We start from the raw sequence: 15,258 nt of genomic DNA, 5'->3' as shown, positions 1-15,258 counted from the left end.
TTGATTGTTTCCAACCACACTGTGTATTTAATCATCAATGGGAAACACCTTGTAAGCATCATATATTATTTAGCTTTATTTAAAAGAGGCATATAAACATGATCGATGAGCATAATCTCATCTTACAATTCTCTCAGAGTACTGATGTTTCCAATTTCTTTTGGAATTGGTCCTGTCAATCTGTTTCCCCCAAGAGAGCTGCAACCATCCATTTTTCACTTTCAGTTCCAATCCGAAATGAAAAGGATAGAGAAAATTAAATTATATTATAACCATTTTCCCTCGATAATCTATTAAGATAATTAACATACATTACTTCGAGTCGTGTGGAGCCCCATGTTGAAGGGATTGTACCGTTAAGGTAGTTTCGAGTAAGGTCACTTCATGAAGCAGAAACAACAGCCGTAAGTTATTGTTGAGTCAGTTACTGCAAAAATATGAGTGAAAAGTAACTTTTTTGCTACTTACATTCCCTTGAGGTAGGGCAACTTGCTCAAATCTGTTGGAAGCATACCTTGGAGATTTTGGGACTTTAGAGATCTGTGCTTCCAGAGAAATTGTAATTATAAAGCTAATGTCCAAACAATAACTCTAAATGATAATTACAATTTATTATCAGTAAATAATATTTGAATATTCATTTTCTATAAAATTCAGCTATAATCCAAGAAAATTTATATTATAACAAACTGCATTCAATGAATTAATATATTTTTCCATTCAAAATTTACTACTAACCAATGCCAGAGACTTTATGTCATTATTCTTTTCTTTTGTGAAAAATCAACGAATCAAATAGCCCATGTATTAGCTAGGGCCACTAACTCTATGCCTCGTTTGATGGACTGGCAGCAGATGCCTCTAGCTATTATTCATGATATACTGCTGTCTGATATTAATAATAATTGAGCAGTATAATTTTCAAAAAATAAAAAATACCCATGATATGATGCTAAATGGGCACTACAAATTAAGTTACTCAAATAGTCCTAGAAAAATGGGATTATTAAGAAAGCAAAGTGGGTTTTGCTTTAAGAAACTGGAGAGGCCATGGTCCCTGTTTCCAGAATTTTGTAAGCCTTTTATTTTAATATTATATATAAGGGAGAAAACACTTAATTTATATTCTCCTTGGAAAAAATATTTTATAAGTTTTTGTTTGATCAAAAAAAAAAATTTGTTTGATCAAAATATTTTAAAACAATATCTATCTATCTATATATATATTTCAAAAAAAAAAATCTATACATAAGGTTAAAAAAAAAAAGAAGAAACAAATATTTTTTAGTTATTTCCAAAAACTGTTGCTCTCTAATATATACACATATAACTTAAAAAAATTTCTGAACTTTTCTTCCTTAATTAGTTAAAATCTTTCTCCAATGAATAAGTAAAAAAAAAAATACAGTATTATGATTATTTCTTGGCTAGAGGGACAGAGACATACATGAACGTAACATGGCAGATGGTGCCACAATCACAAGTTATGTTATTATCTTGTATGGGTTCTGGTTTCCCCCATCCTGATTTGTTGGAGCATGAATCAACGTTAATGTTCCAGTCTTTCTTCCCTAGTGTCTTCCCTATTTCACGAAGGCCTTCCACTGCAAGATATACGTATATAATCAAGAAAAGAAAAAAAGAGTTAAGGAAATCAGAGAAGGTTCAAAATCAAGATTATGGTTTATATATGCATGTGGTTTGCAATATTAGACCTTCATCATTTGGCAATTCAGCAGCTTCAAGAACTAAACTTGTGAAGCAAAAGATGGTAACAGAAGCAACAAGTAGTCTAAAGAACAACATTTTTTTCGATGTATATTTAGCAATCTTAGATGGCTTCTATTTATTGTGTGTGAGAGTATGGAGAGGGGAAGAGAAAATGGGAATTGGTAAGCTTTAGAGATTGGGACAAAAGTCTATTTCAAGAAGAAAAAGGAAGAAGAAGTCAGCAACCCTTTTGACAATAACTTCTATTGCATTCTTTAAGGGTGTTGGGAGTGAGTTCTACTATCTAATCTAAGATCGTTTAATGAAGAGTTTTATCAATACTTACAAGAAAAAAAGTATATAATACCTCGTGGAGCGGTTAGTGGTAATTAAGGCACACTTGAGAGTACTTGTGGTAATATTTAAAAAAAAAAAAAAGAGAGAGATGCAATGTTGCATTCAAGCATTAAGCTTATTTAGTCTTTTACCAGATTAAAAGAAAAAAAAAAAAAGAAAAAGGAAAAATGATTGTGAAGAAGTAGTCAACAACTTGTCGACCAAGTATCCTCTAGTTGATCTTTCTGCATATGTATGAAGTGAAAGGTCTCAAGTTTTATACCTCTATACCAAAAAGCTTTCACTAATTTGATGAGTAAAAGGGAGATTGCCCTTTGTTGTGTAGCCTACATGTTCTTTCAACCCATTGAATCTCCCAATGGATAAAAAAATAAAATCAACTACTTGTTATTTGTTATATTATATCATCTAGCATATATATTATATATATATATATATATGTAAGATAATTGGAATGCAAGCTTAACTTAAAGAATTTTTACAAGAATAGGATTTCTTCTAATTTTTTATTGAAAATACATAAAGGAGATGAAATTTACCAGAAAATAAATTTCAAAATCTTCTGATTAAGAACCCTCAAAAAAACAAAAATCTTCTGATTAAGGCATGCATAGGGATGGCGCGCTACCTAATATTTTTGGGTAATGATTTGACCCGTCATATATACATTCAGATGTAATTTGACAGATTGTAAATGAGCTAAATTAATCGAGACTAGCTCAAGTATCAGCACAATAAAAACTCCCTCAAACTCGTTTGTTAAGCTTTCTAAACTGGAGCTTGGTTTATTAGCTTGCGAGCTAGCCAATGGTGAATCAGTCCCAAAGAGTTAGAAGGCCTCGAAACCCAAAGAGTTAAAATCCTTTTGGCACCTATGCATGTTCACCTCTTAAGCTAGCTTTATGGAGTCAAGTTCTCAATAAGTCAAGATTAATTAAGCTTACATCAAAATTACATTACTTTAGTTTTATAGATTTCGAGCCGAGTTTATTTATAGTTATTGAATCAAGTCTGAAGCAAGCTCAAGTTTAGCTATTTTTTAAATTAGCCGAACTCTAACTCTCACCACCATGCAACACTGTCTAACATTAACTAGATAACAACCAATCAAAACAAAATAATAGAAAGTGAAAAGGATATCCCACCTACAACTAATTGTGTGGGTAACTACGTAATTAAGAGTCTTTGCAAAGTCTTTGCAAAATAATAGAAAGTGAAAAAGGATAGCATTGACTTATATAATAGAAAGTGAAAAAGGATAGCATTGACTTATATATATATATATATATATATATATGTGTGTGGTGTGTGTGTGTGTGTGTGTGTGTATTTTAATAAATGAGAAGAAAAAAACGTTGCAGTTTTCTTCTTAAAAAGAAAAAAACCCTAAACCCCAACTTCATTTATCGATACTCTTATCTTAAACTAACTAAATAAAAGAACCCTAAATCCCTAATTATTTTCTTCCATTCCCTAAAGCAAAGTAAATCTAAATCTCAAATTAGTAAATTGCACTCTTTTTAATTGAAATCTAAACGCTTATTTGTGCTGCATTTTTTATTTGGAGAACGTGGTATTTTCTTAGTATGTGTTGCTGCGGGTTTGGTGGTGCTATGTCATAAAGATATCAATTATAAGTCTTTATTTTTAATGATGGGGACCATATTGCCTCATTGTATGCTCTTTCTTTGTGGTTTTGTATATGGTCCAACATATTATTTTGATAGGCTAATAATCCGTTTGGAATAAATGAATCCCATAAAATTTATAGAATTCTTTTGGACGTTCAAAATTTTATGTTTGGAATAAAAAGAAATGCATATTTCAATTTATGAATTGAAACCTCTAAGATTGGATATAAATAACTCAAATTTTATAAAAAAATTGGAGGAATTTTCAAATAAATTCCATAAAATTGAACCATCTAAATTATTATTGACAAAATTATCTTTTGTTCCTATTATCCAAAAATTCATAGCCCTAACTCTCTCTCTCTCTCTTTCTCTACCCTCAGCTGCTTATCTCCTACTCTACACATTTCTGAGCTACCATATTTAGATCATGTAAGCAGGTTAATGGCATTTTTTTATTTTCGTCATAAATTAGATTAAAGGATTCTCTTCTTTCTTTTTGGTAATAAAAGAGAGCACTAGGCTCTAAGAAGAAACACACAACCTAGTGTAGGTAACTCCCACTAAATCATGAAGAAGCCAACTGTCCAATCCTTGAGGAGGCCCATCCAGAACATGGGTACCAGAAGCTTAGCTGCTGGCAATTTTCGAAGGATAATCCGCACAGTAATAATTTGGGTAAAGGATTCTCTTTGTTTGTGAAACAGATGTAAAATGCAATTAGGTATATAATAATTTGGATATCACTAAACATGTGGAATAATTTGCTTTGCTATTTTGCAATTGTTGATGGTTCCGGTGTTTTAGTTGCACCACAAAAAAAGCTAAATAGTGACTAAATTTTCAGTCGATTTAAAACAAAAGGATTTTTCACCGTTGAAAAAGGCATATATAAGGGTGGCCAAAATCCGATTTTTGGAATCGGAACCGTCGATTCGAAACCGGTTGGAACCAAAATTGAAACTTTGCGGAACTAGAACTGATCAGAATCGGAACTATAACCGAAGAGTTGCGGTCCGGTTCTGGTTCTAAGTTTTTTAAAAGTGTGAATTAGCAGTTCTGAGAATTAGCTAGAATCGAAGGTTTTGACTACCGGTTAGAATCGGCCGTTCCAATGGTTCAAACTGACGGTTCCAAAAAATTTGAATTCTGATTTATAATGGCTAGAACCAGTGGTTCAACTGATTAAAGTTGGTTGTTCGAGCTGACGGTTCCAATCGGTTTTAACACTTTTTTTTTAATTTTTTAAAAAATTTTTATCAGAATCCTCAAATTAACCTTCAAAAGAACTATAAGTGGCAATATATCAACTAGTTTTAAGGGTATTTGTAGAAGTTAGATTTTTTGGATTTACTATAACTACCCCATTATTTTCATTCATCCTCACACCAAGTTATTTCTCTCTACTCTCTAAGCTCTCCAATTTATAATTACTATCCAAATTATTGCCGAACAATTTCTCCAATCTCTAATTAATCTCCTTGAAAATTTTCAAATTATTTCAATAATATCTCCAATCTCTAATTATTCCCTCTAATTTTTTCATACTCAATTTTTCAAGTATACTCTATAATGGCAAGTAGCGGAAATTTAAGTTCGCAAAAGGCAAGAGAAATGTTGGAGAGACACAAAATCTAGTTTCATCTATGCATATGAACGATATGTTTGACTTCACTCCCAATCAATTCGATTTTGAGGAATATCCAAATGAAAATATGGATGTTCAAACTCAAGAATCCGAATTTAATTATGAAAACAACTCATAACAAGGGTATGATCAAGGTACACAGTTTGTTCGATCACCAAGACAAAATTCTGACATATTAACAATTTATTTCATGAAGAAATTTAAAAAAGACAATTTTATGATGTAATTTGCAATTATTATGGAGTATCTTATAAATATAAACAAGTGGGTGGCTATGTGAAACAACCTAAAATTTTATTTTCAAAAGATCAAATTAAATTTAATTCTAAATGCCACGTATAAGTTTATTTTGCGAATTAAATTATTATACAATATTCAAATTGGTTTGATTTATGCAAATCAAATAAAACCCAAATAACCAAAACCCAAAACTAAGTAAACCCAAATCAACTTCCTGGAGAAGTTGTTGACCAATTTGTTGACTAACAAATAATAATAAGAAAATTAAAAAAATTTAATTAAATTCTAAAACTACCCAAAATCCACGCCATTTTTTTATGCAGTGAAATTATTGAATAAATAATATTTTAAAGGATGCATTTCAAATAAACCTAAATGTTAAGGATACTCGTATTTATTAAATAATTTCTAAAAATCAAATAAGAATTCAAGGAATTTGATGTGAATTTCATTGACTATTGAATTTGAAACAAATAAATTTTATGACCTTCATATAAAAGATATTTTATTTAAAGTGCTTAGTTTTTTAATAAATAAGTTGAAAAGTATTCTTTTTCGCATTTTTTAATAAGGATTAACTTCGAAGTTATTTGAATGCAAATATTTATCATTGAAATTTGGTGTATTTTTAAGAAAGTTCCATGATTTTACTTGGCCTAACTCACATGCTTATGAACAATGAAAACATGGAGTTGGGGGCTGGTTTGCACGATTATAGGGACCAAATCAGAAAAGGCATCCAACTTACGGTACATGAGGACATCATTGACTTCATATTTTGCATATATGTGTACCACTATTTACAGTACTTTGAGAATGTTTTATTATATGTAACTAATGGATATTTTAAAATGATGTTTCATGATAATATTTTATTAGGTTCCTAAAGTTCATATTCTCATTAAACATACATAAAATTAAAATCAAAGTCACATTCCATTACTGTAAGATAACAAGATAACATACTAAGTTGAAAAGGCACACTACTACAGCAACCACAATACCAACCATAGTGCCTGCAGAAATACCTTCCGAAGGGGGTACAAAATCTGCATGTGGAAAGAATATTAAAAAGATTTTTCAATTCAGGAAAGCATGAAAAAGAAAAGTAATGTTAAAACTCTAACTTTAACAATGGTTTACACTAGAAGTGGAAGCTTAAAAAGGTCATTAACTCACTTGGAATGACATAGATGGCAGACATAAGAGGACCATACACTCCTGTAGTCGGAATGCCAGTCGTCCCTTTTCCATTCCAATAAAGGCGTATCCCCAATGTTTGACTTGTAACAATGGTGGTAAAATTTTTGACAATTGCCTTACCAGCCCCACCAGCTTCCTCCTTAATATTAAAATCCTTTTGCATAAGCTTTCCCTGTCAAAGGTAAAATAATTATGATATCAACTATTTTAGATGAAAATTACACTTCAAGGCAATCGAAAATTATTACAGATTAGTTCATAGCCAATTTGTAATATTCCATCGAGAAATAGAGTTACTAATAGCAATGAAATTTCTTATCCAAGATGTGCCTTCCATACCTAATTATCCATCCTTAATGCTTTGCTATTCCATCGAGACATTATATTAAATTGATAAGCTACATACCTGAATGTAAATATCAAAAATGCGCCTTCCGAGCCTACTATATGTATTGTCATTAGTAAACATTATCTAAGCAAAGTGGAGACCAATAGTGTAGTTCCCATTTCGCATGCAGAAACCATAATAAGTGAGAGAGATTGGAGAAATGCGTGCAGTCATGTATAATGCAGAAGTGCCAGCGACGAGCTTTGTTGTGTTTGTGGCGATGTAGGAATTTGCATTGGTAGAATCATCCATGAAATTACCAGTATTGCTAAATGCCCAATTAGTTGTATTTGATAGAATCTTGAAGGTCCAGCTCTATCTATATCGTCTTCATATAAGGTTCCATTGATAGTAGCTTCTCTCCCTCCACAATTTATATGAAAAGAATAGAAAGGTAGCACAAAATCTAACAACACATAGTCAAATAAAAGTAATATTTTATGGTATTGAAATTAGTAAGAGAATATGATTCTATTTGTCCAATGCATTAACTTTGTTTGTTTCCCAAACAATGTTGGAAATTAAAATTTTAAAGGGCATATGAGTGTTGTGGCTTATGGGCAACCGCCATTTCTACTTATTTTAGTAATAGTTGGACCTAACCATAAGCCCAAGCCTAATTCTAGGCTCTAAATAATAATTTAAACAAAACTTTTACTTACTTTTGGGTAAACGCAATAGTAAATGAATATATAAGCATATATATGATTCAAATCCTCAAAAAAGTGGAAAAGTATAACAAACTTACGATACATTGCCCATTAAAGAGTTTGTAAATAAGTTTCTCTGGAAAGCAACAAGAAATTTGATCATTTAGATACCATGTGCGCGTGCGAGAGAGAGAGAGAGAGAGAGAGAAATGAGACTGAAGTTTCCTACATGTTCCGTTCTTGACATGTGCTTTGACTTGTGACATTGTTGTAGGACAAATCACAGCACATTGCATAAAAATAAAATAAAAAATAAAAAAAAAAAGCTTGTTATTTGAGTAGCTCCATCAAAATATGTTCAATATGGACAATTACATCTATACTAATACCATATTTTGTTAAGAGTGAATTTCAACCTTATTTCATGTACGATAATAAAAGGTTATCGTTTTTTCAAATAACAATTACCTATTGCCTGATTACATGATATATGGATATAAACCACTATAGGCAAGTATTTACCATTTTGCATAATCATCCTTAGGGTCATATGCTAATTATGCAACTTGTTGATATGTGCATACTACCACAGTGCAACCTAACCTTATAAATAATCAAACTATAACAAAATTAAAATTTTTTAATTCTCTCAGTCAAAAAAAAAAAAAAAACAATAAGAGTGGGGAGTGAAAAATCTCGGATTTGAGACCTCTCGACCACAAGGATTTTCCATTAATTTGGTAAGCGTAAAGGAGATGTATACCTTATCATTGTGTCTCACAATGCTATTCCGACTCATTTGACCTCTCAATGAATAAAAACAAAAAATTCCTTAATTCCAATTACTTTGCATAATGACTTGGTTCTTAGGCTTCGTGCTCAACATATTAACATGTACAAGGCTCAAGTATTATTCTAATAAATGGAGAATATAAAATCAAGAGAAATGGTATTCCTCTTGTATATTTAGCAATCTTAAATGGTTTCTTTTTTTTTTTTTTGTAAGAGTATGTAGAAGGGAAGAGAAAAATGGGTTTGTAAGCTTTAGAGATTGGGACAAAAGTCTATTTTAAGAAGAAAAAGAAAGAAGTCAGCATCCTATTTGGCAATAACTTCTCTTGCATTCTTTAAGGGTGTTAGGAGTCAGTTCTACCCTCTAATCTAAGATCGTCTAATGAAGAGTTTTATCAATACTTACAAGAAAAGAGGGATATAATACCTCGTGGAGTACTCGTGGTAATATAAAAAAAAAAAAAAAAAAAAAAAAAAAAGAAGAGAGAGAGAGAGCGAGATGTAATGTTGCATTCAAGTATTAAAAGTATGTAGTCTTTTACCAGATTTAAAAAAGAAAAAAGGAAAAAGAAAACGATTATCAAATAATAGTCAACAACTTGCCGACTAGATATGCTCTGGTTGATCTTCCTGCTTAAATAGGAAGTAAAAGGTCTCAAATTCTATACCTTTAAACCAAAAAGTTTTGGTCAATTTGGTGAGTAAAAGAGAGATTGTCTCTTATCGTATAGCCAACAATGTTCTTTCAAGCCATTGGACCTTCCAATGAATAAAAAAAAGTCAACTAATTGTTATTTGTTATATTATATTATGTGAGCATATATATATATATATATATATATATATATATATATATATATATATATATATAAAATGCAAGCTTAAATTAAAGAATTTTTACAAGAGGAGATGATTTTGGACCTACTTAATATTTTAGGATACTGACTTGACTCGTCTATACATGTAATTTGACATATTGTAAATGAGCCAAATTAATCGAGAGTAGCTCAAGTATCGGCGTAATAAAAACTCCCTCAGACTCGTTTGCTAAGCTTTTCAAACTGGAGCTCAGTTTATTAGCTTGCAAACCAGCCAATGGTAGATCAATCCCAAAGAGTTAGAAGGCCTCGAAACCCAAAGAGTTAAAATCCTTTTGGCTCCTATGCATGGACTCAAGTTCTCCATAATTCAAGATTAATCAAGCTTAAATCAAAATTACATCACTTTAATTTTATAGATTTCGAGCTGAGTTCATTTATAGTTATTGAATCAAGTCTGAAGCAAGCTCGAGTTTAGCTATTTTTTAAACTATTTGAATTCCAATTCATTAAACCTCAGCTCTTTTACCGTCATGCAGTACTGTCCAACATTAACTAGAAACAGCGAATCAACCAAATAATACAATGAAAAGGATATCCCATCTACATTAATTGTGTGGGTGACTACGAAATTAAGAGCAAGCCTCTCCTACTGTAGTAAATAGCATTGACTTGACTTAGTTATTGAGATATTTGCTTGAAAAGTCTTTGCACGATATTAACCACAACTAACTGTGATGTAGGCATGTTTGTTTTGTGAATTTTCTATAATGATGTGACGTGAAGTCAATTATAAGGCTGTTTAGGCAAACCTCCTAGCTGTCCTCTGCACCCCTACCTCCTTTATCACTGAGCGCTAAATACTGGCTCCAATTTTTAATATTTTGTATATGTCTTATAATTTATATTTTTCTAAGTTTCTCTGATAACTCGAATAGTTAATATTTTACAATACATTTTTATAATTTGTGAAAAAAGTTGTTTTTAAAATTGCTAAATTACAAAATAATAGCTCTGATTATCAATATTTTATAATTCTTTTTAAGAATTTATAAGAAATGGACTTTTTTTTTTAGTTGTTGGATTAGAAAATAATAGCTTTAAGTTACCAATATTTTACAATATTTCCTAATAATTTGTGAAGAAGTGGCATTTTTTTGTAGAATGGTTGATTACAAAACAACTCCAGTTGCTATTATTTTATAACAATTTCAAATATTTTGTAAAAGATAATTTTTTAAAAGAAAAAAAGTTAGTGATTTACAAAATAATAGGTCTGATTGTCAAATTTTATAATATTTTGTACACTATATCTTTTTTTTCAAAAAAAAATGATAATTTACAAAATAATAGCTTTTTTTTAGGAATAAATAACTGCATTAATTAGAAGAATCCTGCAACACAAGATGGGAAATAGAGGAAGGAACTTCCTCAATCCAATAGAAAAATCTAAAATAGACAATGATAAACGAGATAAAGCATGAGCAACCTCATTGCCTTCTCTATGTGTGTGAACACAACTCCATGTAGAAGCATTGGAAAGCACCGACTTTAAGAGAGAACACGAGTGCCATACTCTGTTTCTAGTAGAAAATCCTGCTGAATATGTTGCACAAAGAATAGTGCATCTATTTCCAAAATAAAAGAGAGCCTAACTCAAGGGCCATTTGTAAACCGAAAATAGCTGCTTCTGCTTCCGCTTGGTTAACACTCAACAACAGTTGCTCACGCTTGCAACCAGACGCCATCACACTACCTTGCGATTCTCTAATCACAGAGCCAAGTCCACAACCTTGAGAAGACCCAAAAGAGGTATCAACATTAAGCTTAAAACTATGTGCCGGAGGAGGGACCCATAGAACCGTCCTTGCTTCGTTACTCGAACTTCTATTGCCAAAATTAGCTGATTGAAATCGAACAAACACTGCAAGCCCTACTGAACCACTTCCTCAACATTTAGAGTTTTCTGTTGAAACTTCTGCAGGTTGGGAGCTCGCCAAAGAGACCACGCGGCCATGGAAAAGATGTGAACTTGTTCCTGACAGAGACGTTGCGATAGCTCCTAAAACCAGTCAAAGAAAGCACCTGCAGATATTGATCCACTCGAATTCGCAATGGACATTATAGCCAAACAAGTCTGTCCTTCATACAATCCTTAAACACATGAGTGACATCCTCAAGCCCTTCTCCACACATAACATAGACAGGATCAAAATCCAGCCCCCCTTTGTTAAGTTCTCTTAGAACGGGTAACTGGTTATATAAGCACGGAAAAGAAAATGTTTTACCTTAGCTGGCATACCCTGCTTCCAAATAACAAGGAGGTACCCACTCCGAATTGAATACTGTCCATCCTTGTTTCATTCCAAATAACAATATTAGTAGGACGAGATAAACTCAACGGTATCACAACAATAGTTCTAGCTTCACTTTGAGTAAAAATGGATCTAACAAGATTATCATTCCATGTAAGCGACTCAAATCGAAAAGATCACTTACAGTAGCTGTGTGACTTAGGATTGAAACTGGAGTGTAGCTCCCTTAGGAAGCCATTTGTCATGCCAAATACGAATAGTTGTTCCATTTCCCACACGCCATCGACACCCTTTCTCAATGATCCACCTAACATTAACCAGACTAAACCATGTGAAATTAGGTTGAAAACCCCTCCTCGACTCCAAAAAGTTAGACGTTGGGTAGTATCTCGCTTTCAAAATTCTAGCCAGCATCGAAATAGGAAATTTGAGAAGCCGCCATCCTTGCTTGGCCAGCAAAGCCAAATTAAAAATATGAACAGCACCAAACCCAACACCACCCCCTGCTTTTGCATAACAAAGCTTGTCCCATGAGATGAGCTCCAGTGAATCTTTTTCTCATCAACTTTCTGCCTCCACCAAAAATTTGCAACAAGTGATTCAATTTTACGGCAAACCTCCAATGGGAAGAGAAAACAGCTCATAATATAGTTTGGAATAGCTTGTGCCACTGATTTGATGAGGATTTCTTTACCTGCCCTTGATAAAGTCTTCTCCTTCTACAGTGTTATTTTTATAGTATTTTAATATAGTTTTTTTAGGATTTTTAGTATTTTTAATTACTTTATTTAGTTTTTATTTTAGTTTTATTTATGTTTTTATGTAAAGCTTTCTTGAATTATAATTCACTTGATCTTAAGGAAATTTATAGGGTTTTGACACATAAAAGAGCAAATAAAGCAAACACTCGGGCTCTAGCACGCTCTGCCCGTGCACATCAGCACACCCGTGCTAGATTCAAGGAAAATTAAGTGGAGACTCAGACTCTAGCACGCTCAAGCTGTGCTATATGACATGCCCGTGCCAAAAGAGGACATCAACCCAAAGGCGCGTTTGCCTAAGCACGGCCCGTGTTGCATTTCATCATGGAGACTCAGAGCCTAGCACGGCCTAGCCGTGCTATGTGGCATGCCCGTGCCACAAATCCTTATCTAGGATTGCCCCTGAGCACGGCCCGTGCTGAACCCTCCGTAGAATCAAGTTTCGACATGCCCAGACCGTGCCTCACAGCACGCCCGTGCTATAAATCAAGTGCTGTTTTGAGTCGAAACGCCAGCCAGTCCCTATCACTTACATGGGCCCGCCTGAATACTTTCTTGATGTGCAAATCAAGTTCTAATCCTACTTAGGCGCATGGAAGAGTCCTAATTGAGAAGAAATTCAAAGCCTAACCAGTTTCCTATTTCCAAAAAGATTTCTTACTTAACGAGGACCCTATTTCCTAAACGAAGTCGGATTTTCTCCTAGGAAATCTATATAAAGAGAGGAGCCATTCGTTATACTGTTCATCTCCAGCTTTGATAATTTTTGTTATACTGTTCTTCTCTCTCTCCAAGACTTCAAGTGTTCAAGATTTGTGCCAAGATTCAAGGAAGCCGTCCAGAATTAATTGTTGACTAGTTTTTATCTCTAAACTCTTAATCTTGTTTTATTCTTTCTTTATTCTGATTGATTATGGAATTTTTATCAAGTATTATTGAGTTTTATTTAATTACTATGTCGAACTAAACTCTCATACTAGGGATTTGATGTAGCTTAATTTCTTTTCCAATTTATAATATTAGATTTGTTTTTCTTTGTTCAAAGTATAATTTATTATTAAACTTAATGCTTGCAGGCAGAGTTTCTCCCCTGGATTGATTTATTTCGTTAATCACTATTAGGAGAAGGGTTCTTGATATGAAAAAAAGTAATAAATTACATGAGAATAATAACTTGATGCGGAAGCTATATGGTTTGACTCATGGGGGGTTTTCATAAGTTAATGACCTTAAGTTATGAATTCACAAACAAACTATAAAACATAACGATTTAATCCATGTTTGATTGCACTATTGGAAGATAGGTCATTAGACCGAGTTAAAATAGCCAATAATACATCAGGAGAGCTTGTTAGTGATTTTAGGGTTGTTTCCCCTACTTGAACAATTAAAATTGATTCATGAACTAATAAAATAAATTAGATAGAATTAAGTGAAGTCAAAATCCCTAGTAGCCTTTAGACCCTGATTTCTTTTAATCAAAATTGATTTGCTTGATTTCTTTTTATTCTCTTTTACTTGTTGAATTTAATTTCTTAAAATAACTCCCATTATTGCTGTTTAAATAATAGTAGGTTAACATAATTTTGGTACTTGGTATACAATCCTTATGGACACGATACTTTACTCATTCTATATTACTTGTTGCGATTTTGTACACTTGCGAAAATCACTGTCAAGTTTTTGGCGCCGTTGTCGGGGATTGGCGTTACCTATATCAATACTAATTATCCTATTATTAATTTAGATATTTGTTTCTATTTTTTATTTATTTAATTTAATTTTTCTGGAAGATTATTTCAGGTGTTTATACCAAGAAATAAAGTAGAACTGAACCCTTGATCTTTGATCTAGAAATCGAAAAAACTTATTGTAGGAACAACGCTGCTAGAAGAGCATGTGAGAACAAACCAGAACAGTAAGCAAACATGGACGATGAAGTTAACCCTCAGAATGGACCTCAACCCCATGTCCGCACCTTGCGAGATTACACAACACCTTCTCTCAATGGAACCCTCGAGTATCACTTGCCTAGGGTGGAAGCTAACAATTTTGAAATTAAACCTGCAATTAACCAAATGCTTTCCTCCTCAATTAAATATGGAGGTTTACCTAGTGAAGATCCTAATGCCCATATCACTAATTTCCTGGAGATTTGCGATACTTTCAAACAAAATGGAGTTTCTGAGGATGCCATAAAATAATGACTCTTTCTTTTCACTCTTAGGGACAAAGCACGATCCTGGTTACAATCATGCCCTGCTGGAAGTTTTACAACATAAGAAGATAGCCCAAAAATTTTTAGCAAAATTCTTTCCATCTTCAAAGACCATAAACTGCGCAATGAGATAATGACCTTTGTCCACCATGATCAAGAGAGTTTGTATGAAGCTTGGGAGAGATTCAAGGACTTATTGAGAAAGTGCCCACATCACAGCTTACCTAAGTGGTTACAGGTACAAACCTTTTATAATGCATTACTCCTAACATTAAGATTACTCTAGATGCAGCTGCAGGTAGATCTTTTGAAAGAAAAGAAATTGATGAGGCATATGACTTGATAGAAGAGATGGCAAGCAATAGCCATTATCAAAGCAACTCTAAAAGGAAGAACTGCAGGAGCTTATGAGATTGATGTCATCACTGCACTCAATGCCAAGGTAGACAATATGGTAAGGAAGTTGGACTTATTAACTACTAACTCGGTTAATTCTATTGTGCAAGCTTGTGACAAGTGTAATGGAC

The 15,258-nt window shown here is 32.8% G+C and overlaps 1 protein-coding gene and 1 non-coding gene across 2 annotated transcripts; both read right to left on the bottom strand.

Annotated features, from left to right (window-relative positions):
- Positions 1-100: 100 nt before the first annotated feature.
- LOC149491875 (putative leucine-rich repeat receptor-like serine/threonine-protein kinase At3g14840) lies at positions 101-2,050 on the bottom strand. Its single transcript, XM_089716989.1, has 5 exons — positions 1,716-2,050; positions 1,448-1,604; positions 469-540; positions 312-380; positions 101-198 (listed from the first exon to the last, which is right to left on the bottom strand). Exons 1-5 carry the CDS (start codon positions 1,804-1,806, stop codon positions 123-125), a joined length of 465 nt encoding a protein of 154 aa, XP_089573115.1. The 5' UTR covers positions 1,807-2,050; the 3' UTR covers positions 101-122.
- Positions 2,051-14,846: 12,796 nt separating this feature from the next.
- Positions 14,847-14,953, bottom strand: LOC149491874 (small nucleolar RNA R71). The gene has a single exon (XR_016319243.1). It is a non-coding gene; the product is annotated as a small nucleolar RNA R71 (small nucleolar RNA).
- Positions 14,954-15,258: the final 305 nt, after the last annotated feature.

This window comes from Jatropha curcas, unplaced genomic scaffold (genome assembly GCF_041381405.1).
Source record: "Jatropha curcas cultivar XTBG-Jc1 unplaced genomic scaffold, XTBG_Jcur_1.0 HiC_scaffold_287_pilon, whole genome shotgun sequence".
Taxonomy (NCBI): Eukaryota; Viridiplantae; Streptophyta; class Magnoliopsida; order Malpighiales; family Euphorbiaceae; genus Jatropha; species Jatropha curcas.
Note: the sequence above shows the minus strand (reverse complement) of the source record. Positions and strands in the feature narration are given on the sequence as shown.

Excerpts from the sequence above, each read along its gene's own strand:
- LOC149491875 (XM_089716989.1), bottom strand. The coding sequence starts at position 1,806 with ATGTTGTTCTTTAGACTACTTGTTGCTTCTGTTACCATCTTTTGCTTC. Across the intron at positions 541-1,447 it reads ATCTGCCATGTTACGTTCAT|ATCTCTAAAGTCCCAAAATC; the intron begins GTATGTCTCTGT and ends CTGGAAGCACAG. Across the intron at positions 199-311 it reads TCCACACGACTCGAAGTAAT|CTCTCTTGGGGGAAACAGAT; the intron begins GTATGTTAATTA and ends GGATGGTTGCAG.